At 40.6% G+C, this 24,224-nt stretch overlaps 2 protein-coding genes across 3 annotated transcripts; both read right to left on the minus strand.

The window, feature by feature from the left end:
• Positions 1–123: 123 nt before the first annotated feature.
• On the minus strand, positions 124–13,914 carry LOC115788058 (uncharacterized). 2 transcript variants are annotated; one of them, XM_030740940.1, is made up of 13 exons: positions 13,551–13,914; positions 11,942–12,010; positions 9,630–9,654; positions 4,920–5,006; positions 4,682–4,821; positions 4,460–4,579; positions 4,307–4,352; positions 3,002–3,908; positions 2,784–2,904; positions 2,592–2,657; positions 2,375–2,476; positions 2,035–2,257; positions 124–729 (listed from the first exon to the last, which is right to left on the minus strand). In XM_030740940.1, the coding sequence occupies exons 1-13, from the start codon at positions 13,602–13,604 to the stop codon at positions 491–493; spliced, it is 2,199 nt and encodes a 732-aa protein (XP_030596800.1). In that variant the 5' UTR covers positions 13,605–13,914; the 3' UTR covers positions 124–490. The 2 variants fall into 2 exon arrangements, with proteins under 2 accessions (XP_030596800.1, XP_030596801.1); XM_030740941.1 differs by lacking the exon at positions 9,630–9,654 and having other exon boundaries at positions 13,551–13,620.
• A 127-nt stretch (positions 13,915–14,041) lies between these two features.
• LOC115788006 (regulation of nuclear pre-mRNA domain-containing protein 1A) lies at positions 14,042–23,911 on the minus strand. Its single transcript, XM_030740852.1, has 7 exons — positions 23,520–23,911; positions 19,911–20,040; positions 19,366–19,472; positions 19,012–19,106; positions 18,660–18,786; positions 16,594–16,769; positions 14,042–14,988 (listed from the first exon to the last, which is right to left on the minus strand). The coding sequence occupies exons 1-7, from the start codon at positions 23,668–23,670 to the stop codon at positions 14,890–14,892; spliced, it is 885 nt and encodes a 294-aa protein (XP_030596712.1). The 5' UTR covers positions 23,671–23,911; the 3' UTR covers positions 14,042–14,889.
• Between the last annotated feature and the right edge of the window lie 313 nt (positions 23,912–24,224).

The following is a 24,224-nucleotide window of genomic DNA, read 5'->3' on the forward strand; positions in this document are numbered from 1 at the left end:
TGCTGGCCATGTCCATCTCTTTATAACTACAGTGTACCCATCATTTGATGCCTGTTTCTAGCAGGATAACACACTATGTCAAAGCTCAAAAAATTTCAAACTGGTTTCTTGAACATGACAATGTTACAGCCACCGTTTTCTTTATTTTCACTCAACTCCTATGCAAATTAAATCAGTCCATTCAAATTAAATTCACTGTAAAAATAAAAGACAATGATGGCAAAAAAGATAACAGCAGCCAGAATAGTAAAGTTAAGTAATTTAAAAAATGAAAAAGATAAAAAGACGACCACTGCAGCAGACAAGTGTTTTAATTCTTACATCAGGCTTTAACATTTGATTAATCAAGTTCTTTACAAAAATCTAAAGCAAATAAAATTAAAATAAGGGAAAGAAACTTAACCTCAAATCACATTTTAAAGGCAAAATTTCAGCTAAAACATTGCATTACCCTACATAACTAATATGACGATGACCATGATGACAACATTTATTTCCTTGCCACAAGTTCCAGGAGGGCGGAGGTGATTTTATCCAGGTTGTTAGAGTACCGGGGGCCTCTGGGCATCCTTGATTCTTGGTCCATGTGGAGGGGAGGCGCAGAAGAGTGAGAGTCAAAAAACTCCTCAGCAGGAGGTTGGTAGTCACGAGTGTGCATGGGTTCTTGAAACCTCTCAGGATAATATGGTGGCTCATCTAAGTGGTTTGTATGTGGAGCCCCAGATTCCTCTGAAATCAAGAGGGAAAAGAACTTTAATGAAAGAAGGTGGAAACAGGCAGACTTCCTCCAACATGAGGACTGAATTGAACGATTGAGCATTATTGTTCATCATAATTTAATCACAAAAAAAATCAAAAGGTAAACGTGCACGTTTACTTTTTGATTTGCCTCATTACACAAAGTTAACGGAAAACTATGCAAAAGCATGAGACAAAAAAAAAGTCAAACCACATTAACATTACATACATGTCATACATTCAGTGCAGAAAATACAGTCAAATCTCAAAGCCTTCCGGTTCATAACTGGAAGGCTTATACATATGTATAAGGTTACTGTATTAATTCATACAAAAACACGCACAGCACAATTCCAAATAAAACCTTTAGACTAAAATATTTTGTGCTGTCACTACAGTGATGATACCCCTCTCCTATTTATCAGAATTAATGGAACATGACTGTTGTTAATGTGATGAACGATTTGTCAACTCTGGCACAGATATCTGTATGTGAAAAATAACTCAAAGTAAAGGGTCAAACATTAACAAGAAGCGCCTATAGAGAACCTATGGAGCTCACCTTGAAAGAGCAAATACGTTTGGCACAACAGTGCATTCAGATCACAGTTCTGCTTGCAAAATCTGCCACACATGACAGGGTTAAAAAAAAAAAAAAGTGATGAACTACACCTGGTTATTCTGCTGCAGACACATGTTCATGTAAAACTGACTTGAAAGCATGAACCTTGGGAACATCACAGTCTGTGGTTGTTTTTCCTGCAACTGCGCAGATAAATTTGTTTTTAACTGATGAAATCTAGAAAGAATTTTAAAATGCCAAAGCGGCCAAATGATGATTTTAAGCCACACAAGAGGATCTTTCAGCAGGACAATAATTCAAAGCTCACCAGCTGCCTGCTGAAAGAACATTTTCTAATAGAGCGGCACTCCCAGAGCCCTGACCTAAATCCCACAGATCACCCGAGGGATGCCATGGAGAAAATTACGTCAGCTGGTTGAAGCACCGGTGCGGATGAACTGAAAGCCTTGCTGACTGGAACATTAGGAAAACTTTGCAGGTATTACAGAAACTGATCTACCCCACCTTTCAGCCTATGACAGCTGTGACCCTAAGCTGGATAAGCAGCTCAGAAAATGGATGAATGGGTCTTTAAACAAGCCACTACTGGGTGCCTATCTTTATTTACCTGCACACTTAGTGTGTTCGTGTTATTTTGCGTATGTGTCTAAGTTTTATATCAGACCCATGAAAAACCCTTATGAGTTTAAACAAACTGCAGTGTGATATTATACCTTCATAGCGGCCTCTTTTTGAGTATCTGGGCTCTTCATGTACAGGATGGCGATATTCGTGGTGTCGCTCCTCCGGTAGTTGCCTCCAGTCTCTGAAATCAAGGTCTTCTGGTTGTCTGTGGTGTGAATCTTCTCTCATGGTTCTCTCGTACTGCGGCTGTCGAGGGTCCAGCTCCATGTTGCTGTAGTTTCGGGGGATCCCATCTCGACTGTGGCTGTTTTGCTGCAATGACAAAAGCACAAGCTTTTTTACTGTGTTTCTACTGCCTAGCAGTGACGCAAAGTCTTTGTGATATTCCACTAATACTACATTAAAAAAAGTGCATAGGATGACACATACCACAGCTTTCTCCAGCTTTTTTGTTTTGAATTCTTTCAGAAGGTTGCAAAGTTTGCTCTTCAAGAAGTCAGCCTCTTCTGCATTCTCAATTTCAATGTTACTCTAAGAAAACATGAAAGGAGAAAAAAAAGACATTGAGACACTGAGTGAATGGCTGCATAACAAAAACATGATGCACAATGATGTAAATGTTGCCAAAACTGATTCATGATCTCACCAGCATATCAAAGACACCCTCTGACTCAGAACCTCCTCTTTGGTTGATTCCAGTATGAGGTGGACCCTTAAAAAAGCAACAGGCCTTGCGTCATTAAAGACGGTTTATTGGTTTTACTGGATATTACTTAACTATAGATTAGTTATGATTCTAAAATACAACCACAGCAGCCTAATATCAAAAATAAACTACCTGTGGTTCTCTGTAGAGGTCTGAATAATGTCCCCCACTGATTTCAGGTCTCATTGATGCACTACCTGGCCTTGGGTCACCTCCAAACTTTGGATTTGAAGGTCCATATTCATCCCCGTACCTCAAAGGAGCAATCAAAAATGTCAAAGCACGCAATGCATTCACATTTCTGAATTTATCAGCTAGCCATTTTCCCAAAGAGCAATTCTTATACTCACATCTCCCTTGTCCTTTCCAGTTCCTCTGGAGTGGCATCAGAGAAGCGGCTCTTTCTTTTTCTTTTACCGTGCTCTTCATCTTCAGCACTTCCTTTCAAGAATCGCATGAATGGCTCTGGGATGTCAGAAATGGCCCTGGTAACATCCACTTGTCTCTGTGAAGCTGGGGCTCCTGCTCTCCTGTCAACACCCTCATCTTGATGTGGTTCTCTCATTTCATGCCGATAATCTCTGATTATATTGAACAAATGGTCACGTGATCGGTCACTTTCCATAGATGCAGAGAAGTTCCTCCTTCTAACCTCTGGTTCACTCGATCCCTGCCTATCTGCTCTGTTCATACTGTCACGTCTATCAGATTCCCTCTCCAGGGACCATCGTTGTTTATCGCCCTCAGGGTACATGACCTGGGAGGGCGAATACTCAGTAGAACGAACATTCCCACCCCTAACATCCTCAGACTGGAAATCCTGAAAAGGCTCTCTTTCTGGATAGGCTCCTCTATAAGGAGGCACCTCCTCAGGGTAATACTCGGGCTGAGCAAGACCACGAGGCAACTCCTCCCTGTAATCATACCTGGGAGTATCACCTCGCTCAAGTCCCACACTTCTTTGTGGACCTTCAGCATACTGACTACGATAATCAGAGTCCATATAGCCTTCTCTGTACGCAGGGCCCTCCCTAAAATCCGACCGTCGCAGTTCCTCTCTGATGCGCTCATTGCTAAGCTTGTTCTCCCACTGGCTGCGCCTGTCTACGTTCAAGGTAGGTTCATCTGGAGGAAACAGAGGAGCATTTGGGAAGTTTAAGGCATGCTTCCTTCGGTGATAGTCCTTCAGTTCGGGTAGCAGTGGTGGCAAATCTTGTGGGTTCTTCTGGTCCCTGTTTTGCCTCTGCCTTTGAGGAGCTATGGAATAAGAGTAATTCTATAGTTTATAATGACAATGATCATTTCATAATGAGAGAAAAATAAAAACAAGCTCGATATCAATGTGATGACTTTGATGTAACAGAAAAGTACAAATACTTATCACAATTTTAAAGATAAGGCTCACATTGTTTATTATAAAATCCCCTTTTTTTTTTACTACCTTTTCACTCTAGCTCAAAAAATAATTTCACAGAACCAAACATTTTTGCAATATGATCCTTATTTTTTTTTTTTTGTGTGTGAAAGTCTGTAATCTTTCCAATGTCTTCTAAAATTAATTTTAAAACCATTTTTAATTTGGATTGGTACACATAAAAAAATAAAAATCAGTGGGTTTAGACAAACAGTTAATTTGCATAAAAAGATGAAGGCACCTCTTGAGCTGTTCGATCTGGCCTCATTTCCTTTTTTGGTCATTGACTGAAATAAAAGAATAAACATTTATTGTATGTTACAAAATGAATATCATTTTTAGAAGAACATATATGATAAGACAATGTGTAATCTAAGTAATCTGTCTGTCATACCTTCGGAGTTCCTCTCCCATCCTGTCTCTCAATTATTTCTGCTTTGGCACGCATGATCTTCCCTCCAAGGGTTTTTACAGAGGTTCTATCCAAGGTCATCAAGTCGGGCCGTTTCATTTCCTGCGTAAACACAACAGGGACATGTTCTCACTTTTTTATCATCTTATTAAAAAGCAAAACAGAAAAAAATCAAGCCTTCCAGAGATGCTCCCAATGCTTTACCACATATTTCTGCCTGTGTTTGCGTCCAATCACATGACAGACCATTTCCGCAAGGACGGCCGACTGATTACAGAGCTTACAAAAGTATTTGGGGCCTATTTGTGGGTCACCAGAAGGCCCTTCTTCCAAAAAGTTCAAACCTGGAGAGCAAAAACAAAACAAACAATAAATAAATAAGGGGCTCAAACAATGTGGCATTCAATAATTAATGCTGAAAACCTTGTGCAAAGTTATTCACCAATGATAGGCTCATCCAGATTCAGATAATTCAGATACTGTACAATATCCTTAAACTCAGGTACGATGTGTCTTCTCACAGCCTGCCCTGGAAAACCAAACGCTGGAAGTTAACAAAAAGAAAAACAAACTACAGTATTTTTTTCCAAAGACCCTCAAGTACACAGCCTCATATAATCACAGTAGAATACAAAGATCAGAGCAACCATCAGTGCTCACTTTAAACTCACAACCATCTTGCTCAAGCCATACTGATACTCTATATTAAGGATCAACAGGTATATGGGGAGATTTATAAGCCAAGGCTGGTGTACTGTAGCTGCAGCTAAATGGGTTTATATCTTCAGTTTAGAAGATTGATTTCTGGGGAGTGATCATACATTCTTATATATGACCTCCAGTAGTTCATCTTCACATAATTTTTATTTTTTAGTGTGGCTTTTTGAATGTAATCAGATAAGAAACAACATTGTTTCCATGTTTTCTGACACAAAAACTTCCTTGGTGAGGCATAATTGACTCTATGGAAAAAAAAAACAAAAAAAAACAACATCTAAATTCTGATGGTACCAATTTTACCAACAATGAAAAAACTATAACAATATCCTCATATTGTTGTATTAAAAAATATGCCAATAATGTTGTAAATGTTTTATTTGTGCAAAGAGCATAAATAACACAAAGTTAATGATGTGCATTCTTGTACAACATGTTCCTTTACAAAAAAAGACAAGTTATCCACAAAACCTTGGGCAGATCTACAGTGATGTTTGCTTTTGCCTTTCATCATGTGGGTCTGGAGCCAGCAAAATTAGCTGACTATTAATGCACCCACAGATGTTCCAGCACTGAAATAAGTGAATGTCAACACATTTATGTATAGTTGCAAAAATGTATCTAGAATGGATTTCAGGGTAGTCATATAGGCACAGGCTGGCCAGTGCTGTCTAATTTTGTGCACATGACATCTGTTTGCATAACATTTTATGAAGTGGTGAATGGATTTTAAACAAGCTGCAGTTGTTGCTTGAAGAGCAACACTGGAAAAGATGCATATATTGCAGGAAAGGCAGGTGTGATCGCGCCCTCTTAAGATTGAAATGTTGCTAAATTTTGGTAGCCACAGAAAGCATTATATGTGGTTTAAGGGATAAAACAGACAGATTAAGAGCAGTTTAGTATTTTTTTGTGATCTTGAGACAACAGCGGTACACCATAATTAAGTCACCAAACAGCTGTTAATGCAGCCACATTTGGCTGAAAATGCAAAGATGCAGAAAGGAAAGGAAAAAAAAAAAAAAACTTTAAATGAGCAGAGAAACCCAACAAATTTAAATGCTTCCACGAGTGCACTTCATGGTAAAATTAAACAGCATCCAGTCATTGTCTGTGGCATGTACACAAAAGCAGGCCCAGTTGATTCTCTTTTTGAATCAAGATGGCAAGTTGGCAAAACATCAAAGTGACTTTGAAAGAGGGTTCATTCTAGAGGCACAGATGACAGGAGCTTTAACTGCTTACGGCACCTACACGCTGTGAGATTTCAGCACTCTTACAAGTCCAGTGCAAGCCATGCTGTGCGACATGAATCTAACAAAGTTTGATGTGTGTAGACTGTACGGGTAATACCTACTGAATCACAGGCAACAACGTACAGCTGCAAATTCTTCATCACTTGTTTCCATGTTACATCCACCTTGTCACGGTCCTGTTAACAGCTGTAGACACATCACACACAGCTTTTGCTACCACAACTTAAATTTTCTTCTTTGTTGGAAACACATGGTATGGAATGTCATATTTCCATTTACTGTGTTCTCCACAAATGCTGGTGTCCCAGTGATCAGCGTATCATCTTATCTTGCATTCCCACTGGCTGGTTAGTAGATAAAGGTCGTAGATGCAGCGACATTGTGAGTTGTCCTAAACTTCTGACCCTGTCAAAAATTTTACCCAGCCCTTTTTTTTTTTTTTTTTGGTAGAAAGGCCACTAGGATCACCGCTTTGGAGCCACGATCAAAGATGTAAACACTTCCAAGATGGCAAGGCTCCCATCCATACCCGAGCCCGACTAACAGGGGATTTTTGGGGCAGATGCTGATACTGATTTTAGGGAATTAAAACTGTGATATAGATGTGACTAAGATATGTGACTAAGTCCTTATATGTACACATACAGCAACTTACCACAAAGACTGTCTGCTCAGCTGTGATGTGTACTCTGCTATATGTGCTCCAGAAGGTGCCTAGAGTACTTTAAACTATGATTTTATAAGTTATATTGTATTGATGAAAGCTTTAATATATTTAATAGATCGAAAACAATATATGCCAATAAATGTATTATGTATCTGTGAAAGGTATATATATATATATATATATATATATATATATATATATATATATATATATATATATATATATATGCCATAAGCCAAGTATAAGCCAACCAATCAATCAGGTCTAATCCTCATGGGTCATTAAAAGGGTTTTATGAAAACGCCAATAATAAGCTATGGGGGGAGTTTGGGCCAATGTGTTACGTAGGTGTAATAGTGGCTCCATAGTGCAGTGGTTTACATAACAAGTGAAAGATCCCCGGTTCAGTGTATGGAGGAAACACGCATCCCTGTCAGCTTGCGCCAGGAAGGACCTCCAGTGTAAAAAAAAATCTGCCAAATCAAATATGTGGAGCTACCCGCTGTGACAACCCCTTGTCAATAAGCAGCAGCAGCAGCCAAAAGTAGCTTTTTATTTTAATTTTCTGCATCACAACTATGAAGGGCTCACTTGGGTCCAAGTGATGGAAATTTGAACATCAGATGGATGAGAGGGAGGTTCTGCACAGACATTCATGTGCCTCAAAGTTTTTTGTGACCCTGTGGACTCATCTACAGAGACACAGTGTACAGACTACCCATAACTTTCAGGTAGATGTGAAGAAAGTATAACAGGACCACTTCTCCATGTAGCCTGCAGTTGTCCAAGCATAGTCCTCGCCTTATGGCTTTTTCATGGTTATTTGGTAGCCCACAGAGACTACGGACAGCTTTGCAGACCATCATCTACAGGGTGTAGCCGTTTACTGGCACCAGGGGGACAGCGTCACAAATAATCTGCAGCGTGGGCTACTCTTGTTTACGCTGCTGCTGGTTGATCCTTCAGCCAGCCGTGGAGATGTGGAGATGACCTTTTTCGTGCTGTTTTTAATGATCTTTGATGTTATTCTGCACTCCTCCCATTTGTGGTAAACTCTGGTGTCCATGCCTTTTCTGTTCCAGACGACTTTTCAACCAGTCAGCATCGGATCTGCACACAGTATCATCCACATCGAGCTACTTGCTGTTGGGGTTTTGGAGAACAGCGCATAAGCACGTTTGCGTAGGTTGCACACTCCTTTGCAGGCTCTGCGTAGGCAAATACCTACGCAAATGAACACAAACACAGTACCGCAATTCCCATACTATACTGTGCTTTTCACCATCATCAAAATGAGGGAATATCCTTTGGAAGAAAGGTGTTCAATCCCTCCAGTTGAAATCCAGACACTTGTTGAATTAAAAGCCACTTCTGGACAAAACACTTCTGAGAGACTGACTGTGGGTACCCACTGAGGCAACTGCCCAGGAAATTACATACCTTCCAAGGGTTTTTTCCTGTTTGCACTCACACCATTATTGGGAACTCTGACATCATGCTGTAGCTGACCTGAAACTTCACCTCCTGTCGTCGCCTTATATTGTCTTGTAATGGTGGTTCAGATTCTTCATTTTCTGTCAGCATTTCTTCGCCACGTGACGGATGCAAAGCAGCAAATTGAGGGGGAATGGTTTCAATGCAGTGTTTATCCTTTTGGTGCTGCATTCATCTGGTCGACCAATCAGTGTACGCACATGTGGTCCGATCACAGTACACCTTAGTCACTCAAAGTTTCCCTTTTCCTACTGGGAAAGTACCAACCATAAAAACCCTGCAAAAAACTATGATCCCCAGTTCCTGCATTGTGGATAAACAAAAATAGGGATACTCCCTCCAACAGTCATTAAAATTAAGAAAAAGTTCTTGTGCTCCAAAAGCACCGCTGCTCTGGCCTTAATAAAACATAACTTGTCATATGTCTGGATATTAACATCTTTTAAACATTTTAAAGTCTATATTTGTTGGAGCAGAAAGTTGAGTAGACTTGAATCCAGTTCCTCAAATAGACTTCCAATATATTTTCAAAAATAAATGTGAAATCACCGCAATACACTATAGAACAAGTACAAATCTCCTCAATAAACTACACATTTCTAACACTGCATACCTAAAATAAGAAAACAAAATGGCTGAACACACAAAAAGAAATCGGACACTGATGTTGGAAAACAAGTCCTAGCTCGTAGCTGATGCCATCTCAATTTGTTCAACTGACATTAGGTTCAGGGCTCTGTGTGGTGGGTCCAGATATAACCTAAACTGCATCAAAGGGGCCTTTATACTAAACAAAGTACGTTAAAATCTGGAAAAACGATTTCTCCTTAGACACTGGCTTCTGCATACTTCTATACATTTACTTCTAAACTAAACTGCTACCCATTAAAACCAGAATGGCCACTATTAGTTCACATGTAACTTAAATTACCCGTCAGAACGAACACTAAATATACACGTGGCCACGGAGAGAGAAAAAAATAAATAAAAGACAAGACGGAAGATGATGTCTACTTACCAGCAGCCACTAAGCCATCCTCTTTCTGCCAGGAACGAAAGGAGAACAATAAAAATTAAGTCAGTCAGTGCTGGGTAAACAACACTGGATGTAGTTCACCTCTGCTACAAACAGAAAAGGGATTATATTATGGAATCAAACGCATGTTATCATTAAGGTTTAACCAAAACCACAGCTCAAATGAGGTGCAGTAAAGGTACATATCCCCACCTGTCTTTAATGTGCAGTAGAGCATGAGGAGATAAAGCAGATATGGACAATGGAGTTTGAACTCCAGTCACTTAGGATAACTGCATAGATTGAATCCCCATCCTGGGAGGTTAAATTAACTAAGACCAAACTTGAGGTAATTGCAGACATCTGCATGCAGAGAAGCGGGATGCAGCTTTCTTCACGATGACCAAAGGTTCTACTGAAACACTTCGAGGGCTGCTTCTAGGAACTAATGTTGAACCAGTTCCTGCAGCCAAGGAGCCGGCTCTTAGCTGAGATGCACAGCACACTGCTGGGGCTAACCCAAGATCCAAATAAAACTTTGCCATTTAAAAAAAAAAAAAAAGCTTTTTCCAAAGGAGAAGAAGAAAAATCCGAGCTTCAGTATGAATGTGAAACTGAAGCTGTCTTTGGAGAAGCCTTTTTGTATTTGTCGCCGTTTTTTTGGTGGTGCTAGCATTGCTGGTAAAGTGAAGACCTACACCAATGTATATATTCCTCTAGTTCATGGAAAATAAAACCAGTTTTTAGAAGTTCTGCAAGCTGAAGAGACACCAAACCAGCAGTAGCAACATCCAAGAACTAGCAGCTGGTTTGCAATAGCAGTTAGATGATAACCAAAAGTGCTCATGTGCATAACTACACAGATTTTGCATTTGGCAGTGACGTCTGCCAAAAGATAGCTACCCAAAATACCAGAACAGTGGCTGATTTACTCCAGTGTAAATCAAAGAAGAGAAGTTAAAACGATGATGAAAAGTTGCCATGGTTACAGGGGCCACCATTTTTTTTAATTTAGTTTGTCTGCCAGGGTCGACTGTACAGCAAAGCACCGAGTACAAAGTCAATTGTTGAATCAACACGTGTTTCTCGGAAGACACACTTCCACAACATCAAGCTCACATGACTTTACCTGGGAGAACAGCACCCAACCCAGCTCAAAGCCACAGCAGACAATTTCCAGAATATTTGTGTGGCACTAACAGGAAGGAGTTCAAAGTCATATGAAACAGACGTGACAGTGGTTCGAGACCATTTCCCATATGAAACTCATCTCTGCTGTGTCAGCGCTGGGGGATCGAGCTGTACCCATTATCATTCAGCTTTATGGTCAGAAAAAAAAAAAAAAAAAAAAACGTTTGTTTGTCTTCCTTTAAAACAAACAATCATCTGCTATTGGCACCAAGTCCAGGATGCAGCGATGTGCTGGTGCCCCTACAAAATAACGCAGATGTTGGTAGGGGCCTGTTTCTGGTAGAACATTTGCATGTGGGGAGGTGAGCACAGTGTTGAGGAGAAATGTGTGGCTTTTCTTTGTAGAGATCTCTACAACCATTCACCCAAAGAACCAAGCAAGCCTGCCTTATTCAAGTCTTCATCAGAATTTGCCATTTTCAGGATGTCAGTTGCTCACTCCAAGAGTAGCTGAAGTCGTTTTCCCTGAGTGAAGGAGAAGAATGCTGTGCGAAATACACAGCCAAAGGCAGGCTTACGCACTCAGTCACAGATCATCGAACTAATGGTTACCCTCTCATTTGGCATAAACTTACTGCAATGGGCACTCTTCAGCGACACTGTACTCCTCTGTAATGACAAAGCCATCGTCTTCACAGCAAACACAAAGATGGAAAGCATCCATTTTCCCTGGTTGATTTTGTAGCTCAAAAAGTCACTCAACACCTGACGGCAGTGGTAGGTATGGCTGAAGACAGGTAAGCCATGTCACCTTTTGTTGTCACTACTCTTCTACTTACTGTACCACCATTTTTTTTTAATCTTGAAAAGAAATAATGTGTTTGACTGGCAGGACTGAAATCAGAAGGGTCGCTGGATGCAAAACCATGCATTAAACCGCGATGGGGGGCAAACTGTAAGGGACCTTTAAAAACAAAAAGATGTAATATTAGCAGTTTGGAAAACGTGTTTCTTGGTTCTTGCAAAGACTTCTGAAACCTGTAAAGACCTTAGACTAAAGAGAAAGGTCATGGGATAAAAACAGTAAAAAGTTCACAGCCTGTTACATAACAGGGTTTTATTACTGTATTACTAGTCTGCAATATAATGTTCAGCTTTCTACACAAGTATATCTCATTGAGTACCTTTATATGTCCTGGAGTGGTCAGGTGTATCTTGTACAGGGTATCACCCCTTAAGGATTTTTCACAGATCTTGATTGAAAAAGAGAAAAGATAGTTGAATTAATAACATTAGATGCAAACAGCCACACTAAATTAAGCCCTACTCTGTATTTTAGCTATGAATTTTTACCACTTTTAACCCTTCCATACTGTTCAGATATGCTTTTATAGTGCATGTCAAAATTGCCCAAGGCCAAGAATTCCCTCATAACAATTGTCTATAACAAATTTTGAGCTACAATGCATAAATAGTGTGTCTGACATTCATAAATGGATGGGTAATCCTTAATTAATGTCTCAGAGTGCAGGAAGAGTGTATTTTTTAGGTTTTAAAACACTAATTTTTGGAGAAAAACATCTATTACCACGCAACATTATGTCTTATTAAAACATGAAAACATAACAGTGATTGAAATATATTTTATTGAAAGTGAGAATGGCAATAAAGTTACAACCATTAACAATGTCCTCACTTCTGTATCATAAAAAATCTTTATTACTACCACTTATATTTACCAATATTAATTATTAACAATTAGAGGAGGCACCTTGCATGTGTGGGATTTGCATGCGTTTCCCACACTCAGTGAAATGGCAGCTCAGGTGCTGTTATAACCTCATGTCTCCGCCAGCCCCTCTTTTGATCTCTGTTAGCTCACATTAAAAAGATTCTAATTTGTTCGGGTTTTTTTTTACATTATAGGTACTTGTGCGTGCAGGTGCAAAGCACAAGATCTATTTGCATGTATATAGCACTTTGAGTCTTACTGACCACTCGAAGAGCTTCAGTTATGCACCACCCCTGGAACAATGTTACCAGCATCTGTGTAATGAGCTTCGAACTTTAACTGTACATTCATACAGCATTTTCTTCTATGCACTTCAAGCACTTTATCTACCTCACATCCATGGACAATTTAGAATCACCAATTAACCTAACATGCATGACTTGGACTGTGGAAACACGCAACTTCCGCACAGGAAGGTTCCAGCCAGCTATGCTGCGCTAATTTACTGTGTGGACAGTCCCCCATGACCCTTCAAAGACTAGTAGGTTCCTGTCTCTGGGAACCTGGGCAAATGCTCTCAAGGTCAGCCGTGAAGTCTGTCACCACTGTCTCATTTAAAAAAAAAAAAAAAAAAGACATGGCGTGTACAGTTTCACAGTTTGAAGATTCTCTAAAACCAACATATTCTTTGATTTGCGCCAAACTGGTGGATCTAAAGTCCATCTAAATAGATTCGACCCAGACCCACCTGTACAACAGTAGAAATGTATTAAAATATTTAGATTTTTGTTTATTTTGGGTCACTTTAGGAAAAGTCATCAAATTTAAGTTGTAAGAATGACATTCTGGGTATTTTACAAGCAAATTTGACCCAAAGAGCATGCAAGTGTTAAACAGAAAGGATCATTTCAGGTCTGATCTTTGAGACTACAAGAACCTACAGCTAGCTGCCTCGTTAGCTTCGCTCATTGCCCGCTTCATTTTATAGATTTTTTTTCGTTGAAACCTTGCTTTCAACGACTACTTAGGTGTTTTTTTTTCGCAAACATTAGCATGCTTACCTCGCATTCAATAAACTCGGCCTCTTCATCGTAAGGCGTTTCGAAGTTATCCATCTTTGAATGGCCCGCAGTAACCGTACCCTCTCGACGAAAAGCAACTAGCTTAGCAGCTGTTTACCAGGCAAAGCGCTTGAACCAAGCTAGTTAGCCGTTGTAATTAGATGGTAGCAGATGTTATCTTTGTGATACTAATGAATCAGCGTGTGTGGTTTCTATATTAAATAATGTGGTTCGTAACCTACAATTTTTTTTTCCACAGCTCTTGAACTGTTGTGAAACGAGAAAAAAAAAACAGCTACGTCTTCCTGATTGTTGGGATGACGCTCGCTTGTCAGAAGTCCACGACCTGTGCCGTCACCACAGCTGCAGAGACGTACCGGTGTAAAAATGGAACGCACCCTCAACGTAACGTCCTTTAATACCGCCCGCCCCCCCCCCAGACTTGTAATTGCACTTAATAGCACATACTACAGACAGGACCAAAAAACATATGTGCGCTTCATGTTTATTTGGTTCTAAGAAGCATTTGCTTCATATTTACAAAAACAGCTGCTTTTATTTTTTTTAAAGTCTGGCTTTGGAAACCGCTTCTCAAGCTGTGTGAGACATCTGCACAGCATTCAGGAGACTTCAAGATAAAACTGGAGCAATACAGCAAACAAGACAAAACTCCTATCTCACCCTTTCAGTACAGTGGACATACCTTAGTCGTTTGTATGAGCATCGTTTTCACCACCATGTTGACACAATTACAAATCAAAAGCACTTATGAGCAGGAGCAGGTACAACTCCACCATATTTACATGCAAACTACAATATGTACAATGACCAGTGATTTACATTCCCCTTTCACAAACAGTAAATCATAATTACACATGTTGGTTTGCTTTAAGGAACATGGCTTTCTACTCAGCTTCAGAAATTTGAGGCCATTATTACACAGAAACAACAGATCTATAACCTATAAATTAGACCGTAAAAGGGAAAGAAACACCAGCAAAACATTGCAAATTATTATGAATTATAACACTAAAGGGATATACTCTGATGCATTATCTTAGTCAGTACGCATACAAAAATATCACACCAGATTCATCCATACCACTGTAAAGCTGTAGAAGTTAGATGGGTGGGGCCTGTGTCAGATGATTTTAAGTCTTCTATTGTTCAAATAACCCATGTGGATAAATAACTGGCTGGAGACAGAATGAGGACCACAGATTACCATACGGGGACACAAAGACACTTTCCAAAGTCGGGAATAGGGAACTATGGCAAGGTCACAGGTCAAATATTAAACAGATGACTGATCAGATGCTTCAGCAGCGTGGAGGCGATGTCAGTTTGAAGAGTTGTAGAGTCCTTCGGGGAGATTGTTCAGACGCGATCGCAGCTCCTTTCGAACTTGGGTCACTCTCGCCAGTTTGCGTTTGTACTCCTGAAAAAGTCCAAAACGAACAAGATCCATCAGAACTCAAAGATCCTGCAGTCTGAATTAGTGACATTTACATTGGTTTTTCTATTCTCAACAGCAACATTACAGGAGCAAAGCTTCTGGCATATTGACAAATAAAGGGACTCATGTATTCTAATTTTAAACTGCAATTAAATACAGGACCCAAAGACCATGTAGAAACTGTAGACCGCAAGATGTGCTTCATATATTAAAGTTCAGGATTTCTAATAAACATGTTACATGTATTTGAATTAGTGGCCATAACTAAACAATGTGCACACATACAACAAGGTTAGGTGAGGGTGTTTTAGGTTTACAACAAATGTTTGCAAAAATGAATGTATAAGATCTTATCACATCACCATCTTTTACCTCAGGTTTATGAATGACCTGCTAGATTTAGATTTACATCCACTGTGATGAGCTGCATTAAAATAATAAAAAAAAAGTTGTTTTTTTTTTTTTTTAAACTGCTTGTGTGCTAATACAAGATGATGTGACCACATAAAGTTCATGTAAGGTGTAGTGTAAGGGGCTTAAAACAAGTCAGCAACAGAGGAATCCACGTGGGACAATTATTTCACCTAATCCATGTATATGCACCTTTTTTTTCCCCCTTAATGCTGTCGTATTTTACTTTCTCTGCATTGATTTTAAAATGTGTTCAGTGGACAGACTTGCCAAACAGTACATGCAGTGTGTGTAGGCAGAGCACGTAACACAAACTTTGTCCCTTTATCATCCCATAATGTTGCAAATTGTGAGACAGCATTAACAGCCAAACATACCAAGGTTCATAAAAATCTTGTATCTACTTCTGGTTTGACCTGTAACAATATGATTATGATTATATATTTGATCTGCATCTCCCACTGAACAGAAAAAGCTTGAAGTGTTTAACTACCATGTGCTGTCAACAACAACCAAAAAGAAGTTTTAAAAACCACGTTTAAAACTGAGTATTTGTGAAGAGGAACTGTAGGTGTTAGAGCAAAATAAAAGCACTCACAAAATCATTTTCATTTTTTATTTTCAGATTTTTTTTTTTTTTTTTTTCTTCTTTTCACAAAAAGTATTGACTGAGTGAAGATACAATGATGAGATGCGTGATCCTTTTGGCACCCTGTGGATAAGAGCTGAACAGTTACTGTCAACATGAAAAGCACGGCTATGAGCAAACAAGAAAAAACAGTGGTTGCTTTTTTTTTAAAGCTCAAATAGGTACACTTTGATCAATACTTACCTTATGGGTAGGACCCACTGAGTGAAGTGAGCAGAAAGAAAAAGGCTCAAAAACAAGCTTTTCCAATGACAAGGATTTGTATCTGATCGAGATTTCTTGCTTTGTATGCCAGCAGGCCTAACACTAAAAACCTGCACACTAGCTGAGAAACAACAAAAAGCATGCAGCATGCTGAGAAACGTGAAAAATATTTCTTGAAATTGTGGGCAAATGAGGTGTGAGCACACAGCACATAAAGATGAACACTAAGGATGACCGATGCTGACTGAGAGGCCAGGCAGACAGGACATTCACACACATATCTATCTATCTATATATAAATAAAGAAAAAGTTGTTTACGCACTTCAAGTTTCTGCTCATTCTGGGCCAAGCCGTCCTTCTGGCTTTGCAGGAAAACCGTTAGTGTGCGTGTGAGCTGCCTCCTGTCGTCAATCTCTGCCGCCAAGCGGCCGCTGTAGTCTGCTAGCAGCATGCAGGCCTCCTCCACCAGCCGGGAAAGCCGTTCTCCTGATTCTTTATCTAAAGCGCAGAAAGCACACAGAGAGTGGAGAACAAAGCTTATATACACTTGCTCTGGGTTCAGCCTCAGCTCACTCAGTTATGCATCAGTCCTGGAACAAGGTAAACAGAATCTGTGTAATAAGAGCTAAATAAAACAGTTTCCTGTGGTAGATGGGAGCATTTAATCTGTCTACTTTCAGTGCCTGACTCAAGGCCACCTCAGCTTGTTTCTGTATGTGTGGGGGGGGGGGGGGGGTTTCTCTCTTCATTGCTGAGGTAAAGGCAAGGGTACTGTCAGAGACATCCACATACTGTGGTCAGGCAACACTTTCCTAACACCAAAATGTTTGTTTTTTTTGGTCACTCTTCATTTATCTGGTGATGAACACTGCCAATAATTAAAAATTAGTGTATATGAGTCTCTTTTCTACACACCTTATTGTTTATGAAATACAGTCATGTGAAAAAAAACTTTACAGCTTTCTTGCAGTCTTGTCAAGACTAAGCTCAATCCATGACTCAGCAGTTTGAATCATCTTTAGCAGCAATAACTTGAAGTAATCATTTCCTGTATGACTTCATCAGTCCCTCACGCTGTGGAGGAATTTAGGCCCTCTTCTTCACAGTGCTGTGTCAGTTCATTAAGATTTACCAGGATTCATTTATTCACAGCTCTCTTAAGGTCCCACCACAGCATTTGAGGTCTGAATTTTGCCTCTAACACCTTAATTCTTTTCTTTTTTCAGCCATTCTGTTGTAGATTTACTGCTGTGCTTGGGATCATTGTTCTGTTGCATGATCCAATTTCAGCCAAGCTTTAGTTGCCAGGCAGATAGTCTCATATTTAACTCTAGAATACTTTGGTGTACAGAGGAGTTCATGGTTGACTCAGTGACTGCAAGGTGCCCAGGTCCTGTGGCTGCAAAACAAGCCCAAATCATCACCCCTTCCACCCCTGTGCTGACAGTTGGCATGAGGTGTTTGTGCTGATATGCTGCGTATGACTTTCTCCAAACTTGGTGCTGTGTGTTATGGTCAAACATCTCCACTTGGGAAAAATTTAAGATGGTCTGGACATATGCACAGGAGGGACAGCAGATATATTGGACAAAGGAAGTTATATGGAGTTGCCAGGAAGGAGGAAAAGAAAAACCATAGAGAAGATTCACTGATGTAGTGAAGGAGGACATGTAGATGGTTGGTGTGATGGAGGAGGATGATCTGTTGTGGCAACCCCTAAAGAACTCCACCTTGGTTTTGTCTGTCCAAAGGACATTGTTCCAGAAGTCTTGTGGTTTGTTCAGATTCAGCTTTGCAACCTGAAGCCATGCTGCCATGTTCTTTTTACAGAGAAGAGGCTTTCTCCTGGCAGCCCTTCCAAACAAGCCATACTTGTTCAGTCTTTTTCTAATTGTGCTGTCACGGACTTTAACATTTAACATGCTAAATGAGGCCTGTAGAGTCTGAGACGTAGCCCTTAGGTTTGTTTTTTGCAGTTTCCCAGAGTATTGCACGATCTGAGCTTGATTAGCAGCACCTGGCTGCTACTTACCCTCTTAACTCCTATGGAAGCAGTAGGTGTACTTAGTGTTCACAGGACTGTAGATGTTTGGTGTTTTTACTGTAATGTACAGTATATCAAAGTGGTTCCATAACTTAGATGCATTTTCTCAGTCTTAAGACAGCATGGGTCTGTCGCCTCACTGAACTGTAATGATATAGGGCACGGAGATTTCATGTTTGTCTCATCCACTAATTTCCTTTTTTTAGGAATATAAATATAATTTTCCCTCCTTACAACTTTGCCCTGCTATCCATGAAGAGACCATGCATTTATTTCGAAGTACATAAGAACTGACTTGTGTGTTTGTACATGTATAGATTAGTATTTTGCGTACAGCTTCCTACCTGTGATCCTGTGAAGCAGTGACGTATCCTGCACCTCAGCAGGAAGGGAGGAGATGCGCTGACGCAGCACTGAGTCGCCAGAGGCTGCGTTCTCCAGCTCCTGCAGAGCTCGGATTAACTCTGCCGTCTGAGGTAGAGGGAGGATGATAAAAGGCAGGAGGATGGGGGTGTGTGGGGGTTGGGTGAAAGAAAGTATTGAAGTCATAAAGAACAGTCAGGAGGAGATACACAAAGGCAAACATGAAAATACAGACACAGCTGTAAATTACCATTAATTGGCATCTATGAGGTTAGAAGTGTATTATTATTACCACCCTGTATTTATAACTACTCTATTTAATAAGGGCAGCACCTGTGGGGGCTCAGTTGGAGAGCTCTGGGAGGCAAAGCCCTCATCATCTGGCTGGATCTCCTCATATGGCCTCTTCTTTGCCTTCTTTTCTCCATCTAAGATTTACAAAAAAAGACAAAATGCACAACACAGACATAACACAAGTCAAAGTCCAGTTTCAAAGATTTTATGTATCACACTACATTTTTAGCTACTTTAATGCACACTCACTCTCCTGCCATCAAGCCAAAACATTTTGTCAAAACACAGGCAAAACAGTGCGAGTAAGTAATATAACATTATGCTAGTCGAGTTTATAATTGGGTGGTAAGCACTACTGACGAGCCAATACAGATTGTGGCTCTTTGAACTTACACAGGACTTGCGAGAGCTGATCCAGCAGGTTATTCTCATACACAGCTCTCTCCTGCCAGATGGACAAAACCCGACCCAGCTGTTTCTTACAGCCCTCCTCACCCTCTCTGCACAGGAGCACACAGAAAAAAGGAACACACACTTTAAACAGCTTTGCAACACTGAAGTCAGGACTGGACAAAATCTGGAATAAAACGTGTTCAGTTCTTGGAAAGAACTTATTTTAAAAGGGGAAGATACCAGGGATGCACCTCGTTTGCTGCCACGGGCCAACTAGTCAATAAGAAAACGCTCGTGGGCGGCAGTGACGATGCTGATCTGTTCACTTCTGTCAATTTTTTTAAATAGAAATAAGTTCAAAGATAATGCAATGAAGAGCTGAAAGCTAATTACTGTTAATGGCCAAATTGTTATTTTTAACACTGAGAACATGCAGTACATGTGTTACGTTCATTAAAGTCCCGTCATCAAGCCCAGGTGAAGCATTTCTGAAATCTTACTTCAATTTCTTACATTCATTTCAAATCCAAACACATTTGTCTGACCTGTACACGTGTTTGAATGCATCAACAATGACTGGTGCAAAGTCCAGGGTGAACTCCGGTCCTTTTCTCTTGCTGTTCTGGATGACGTCATTGGCCAAGTATAGGAAGGTCAGCTTGCGTGATACCTGAGCTGCACAGGTTTAAAACACACAAATATACATATTACAAAACATATGGTAATGATTTACAAAGATATAGCCTGCAGCTGAGCAATGCAGTAATAACTTTTAATGACTCATTAATTTTTATATATCATGATTTTTATTGTAAACTATAATTGACTGTAAGTAACAGAACCTAATTTTTTTCTTTGCTAAAGCGACATACAAAGTATTAAAGTTCACTATAACCAGGGCTGCATACACTATTAATTTAATGTGAGTAGTGCACTGGACACAGACAAATTGTGCAGTCACATCAGCATGAGGCTGAGAACAAACTGGCCCTCCAGAAATTTGAAAAAAAGAAAAAAGAATTAATCAGTAGATATTTTTGGCAAATTTAGTGCATCATGTGAGGAAGCAGTTTTTGTTTTGTTTTTTTAATTCATCAAAAAGACCAAAAACAAAAGCTGATTCTTCTTACTATTTTTAACTCCAGAGCACCGCCCCATCTCCAGTGGAAGACACGTGCTCCTGTTTTTGGTTTTTTTGGATTATAAACTAATGATGCATAAGCTTTTGTTGTTGTTGGACAAGGCGCAGCCGGCACTGAGGTAAGCATATAGGTCCGTGGAGGACCATTTTTATCCCCACTGCCATTAACACTGGTCTCAGTCACCATCCCAAAATATCTCATCCACAAGAGGTATCATTAGGTTGTTGACAAGCACCCCGAGGAAAAGTGCACCATTATTAGCTACAATTACAAGCGATGCCTGACATCCCAACAACACACCTTACTGAACTAATTCAGCAACTCCATTATGTACTGTCTACTTAATTAACTACATGAATGCTTTCTTACAGAACTCACTGACAGGTTAATCATCAGATCCTTCTGTGTTAACACAATGAATGGCACTTTTGTGAAAATAGGGAAAAAAAAAAAAGAAATGCTACAGATCCACAGGCCATTGCTTATATTTTATTACACACCAATATGCAATGCAGTCTTTATCCAGTTAAATGTTACATAATTTGAGAAATGTATACACCTAAATGAGCCCAAAAATGCAATTGCACAATAAACATCCAATTAATGTTAGATTATATATTTTTATTGAAAAAATAAATAAAAAAATCAAATGGTCTGTTGTTATTACTGTGTTTCCAGGAAGTCCTATTATGCTTTATTCTTATTTTCTGTCATACACACATAAATATGTATGTATGTTTTTGTCCTCTAAGCTCTGGTCCTCTACCAGAGGCCTGGGAGCTCGAGGGTCCTTCGTAGTATCTTAGCTGTTCCCAGGACTGCGCTCCTCTGGACAGAGATCTCGGATGTCGTTCCTGGAATCTGCTGGAGCCACTCTCCCAGTTTGGGGGTCACTGCCCAGAGTGGTCCGATTGCCTGATTCAGTCCAGCTTTGGTAGAATTTTTCTTTATATTATCTCTATATTAGCCACTTCTTCTACCTGCCAGTGGTACATGCCATGCAGGGGCCTGTCCTTCCATTATGGTTCCTGTTTTTCTCCTTTTCTTTCTCTGGTTTCTGATGCCTGAAGCTGCAATCCCCTCAGTTCTGACTACGTTCCCTCTCTTTGTTACCATCCGACCAATGTTATTGCTGTAGATCCTTGTGGTGTGGATCAGTGAATTGATATCACGTTCATTCCTGGCATACAGCTTGATGTCATCCAAGTAAAGGAGGTGGCTGATGTTTGCTCCATTCTGCAGTCAGTATCCGTAGCCAATCTTGTTGATGATCTGGCTGAGGGGGTGCAGGCCTATGCAGAACAGTAGTGGGGACAGAGCATCTCCTTGGTAAATCCCACACTTGATGGTGTCTTGTGCAATTGGCTTGAAGTCTTGTTCTCAACATCCCCATCAAGTTCCTGATCAAGGCTCTTAGGGTCCTGTTGATCTTGTATAGTTCCATTCCAGGATCCATGTGTGTGGCATCGAGTCATAGGCTTTCTTGTAGTCAATCCAGGCGGTGCACAGGTTGGTCAGTCGGGTCTTACAGTCTTGAGTAACTGCTCTATCTACCAGTAGCTCGTGTTTTGCTCCCCTGATATTTCTGCCTATTCCTCTCTGGGCCCCATTCATGTATTGAGCCATGTGCCTGTTCATCTTAGCTACTACGATGCCTGACAGGAGTTTAGATGTCGTGCTGAGGCAGGTTATTGGCTGGTAGTTGGTCCCTTCTGGGGATCCGTAAGACCTTCCGACCTTCAGTCAGCCATTCTGAGAGTGTCTTAGCCTCTAGTAGCCGGTTGATTTCTGCTGCCAGGTGCTCATGGAGTAGAGTTAGCTTCTTTAGCCAATAGGTGTGAATCATGTCAGGGCCTGGTGCTGTTCAGCTCTTCCTATTTGAAACTCTTTTTTGGGTGTCTGCCACTGTGATGATTAGTGGAGCCTCTTCATGGAGGTTCTGGTGATCAGCTTTTAGGGGTCTCTCTCTCTCTCTCTCTCTATCTACACACACACTGTTACAGTTTTTTTTTTTTAACATTTTTTTTGGGGGGGGGGGGGGGGGGGGGGGGGGTCACCTTTATTTGATTGTACAGTGAAGATCGGACAAAAGTGGAGCGAGCGAGTGGGAAAAGACAAGCAGCAAAGGGCTTCAGGTCGCAGTTTAAACCAGGCCACTTCATTTAGCCTTGTTGCACGTGGTCTTTGACCTAAATTGGGACCCATAATCATGGAATTTTCTATTAAATGTGGCCAAAGTTCAAATAATGAGATCAGTGTACATACATCTAACCTCCATCAAACTAAAACTCAGGCTTCAGACTACCTTAAATGCTCTGTTTCAGTCCGCTCTTAAAACTCCTGGCTCTGCATGACGTCATAAAACGCGGCTATCCTCACGTGGTCATCTAAAGCACTTCGCTCCACTGTCCACACAGAAGCTTCACTCACATTCTGTTCAAACCTTCTGTTCGTGAGGGGCAGCCAATCAGAAGAAAGCTGGCTTAAAGCAAGGGGAGCTAGACAGTGTGTGAATTGAGGTGCTCTAGCCAGGCCCAGTATAGGATTATTTTGAATGGTTAATCATGCAAAGCTACTTCAGCAGAGAGGAAATGAGCCCAAGGGGTTTCCATAAGTATTTTATACTTTGTAGCTTTTTAACATTTAAAAAGCTACAAAGCACAGATATATCCACTGCCATCAGTGTACACATTTCGAGTTACACATATCATTTTAAGCAGATTCTTTACTAGTCTGAAGATGATTTTCTAACAACAACAATCACGAGATAAAACAGTCAACTTGCAGTTACTTTACACGTTGCTGGTTAGAACAGTGTAAACTTTTGGTTATTGCTCGTTAGCAGCCACCGTGGTAACAGCGACTCAGTAGTTAACTTTAAGGACAGTTTTAATGTCACAGTGCAGCTTTAGCCAGAGCTAGCCTGCAGCTACGTGTTACCCCCTGCCTGACCTGCAGAAGCACGCTCGCTGTGTTTGTTAGGAGGAACTCTGTAGCTCGGATCAGCCTTACCTTTCCTCAATTCGTTGAACCAAACATTGACAATGGTCTTCGAGTGCTTTCTGTGGTGAATGAGCCACAACGACAAGGTCTGCACACTTTGCTGGGAGTTGCTAAGCTCGGACAGTTTCTTCTCTAAAGCTGCCTCGGAGAAAGCTGACATCTCTGCGAGGTTCGGGGGGGAGTGCGAGGCTAGACGCTGGGAGAGGCGACTCTGAGGTTTCCCCCAAATGTCCGGACTACAGCACGCTAGCCACTCACAGAGTCTTTGCGGGAGTTTCAGCCATCCAAACTAAAAGTCGCACCCTGCCTCTGCTACACAAAAGGCTGACTGTTAATGCTGACTAGCTATCGCCGTCCTCTCGGTGGTGTTTCGGGCTTGGTGTCTATGCTTGGGACTTCTTCTTCCTCCTTATTGTTAATGGCAGCTGGCAAAAAAACTTTGGGGTATCTTCGCGCCACCTGCTGGACTGGAGTGCGGCTCACACACGTTTTCTTCTGATAATCTTGATCTCTTCAAATCTGAAAAAAAAAATCTGCAGCATTTCTCTAATACCAATAGTCATTGCCCCACCTGTCATGACCCACAGTTTGATAAACACTGACCTATCCCAGCTGCTTTCATCAAATATTAAAGTTCAAACTTTGCTGGTGCATGAAATCAGCTTTTTTTATTTTATAACAAACAATTATCAAAGCAGCAGCTTTGAGCTTTTC

The sequence above is a fragment of the Archocentrus centrarchus genome, chromosome 11 (assembly GCF_007364275.1).
Source record: "Archocentrus centrarchus isolate MPI-CPG fArcCen1 chromosome 11, fArcCen1, whole genome shotgun sequence".
Taxonomy (NCBI): domain Eukaryota; kingdom Metazoa; phylum Chordata; class Actinopteri; order Cichliformes; family Cichlidae; genus Archocentrus; species Archocentrus centrarchus.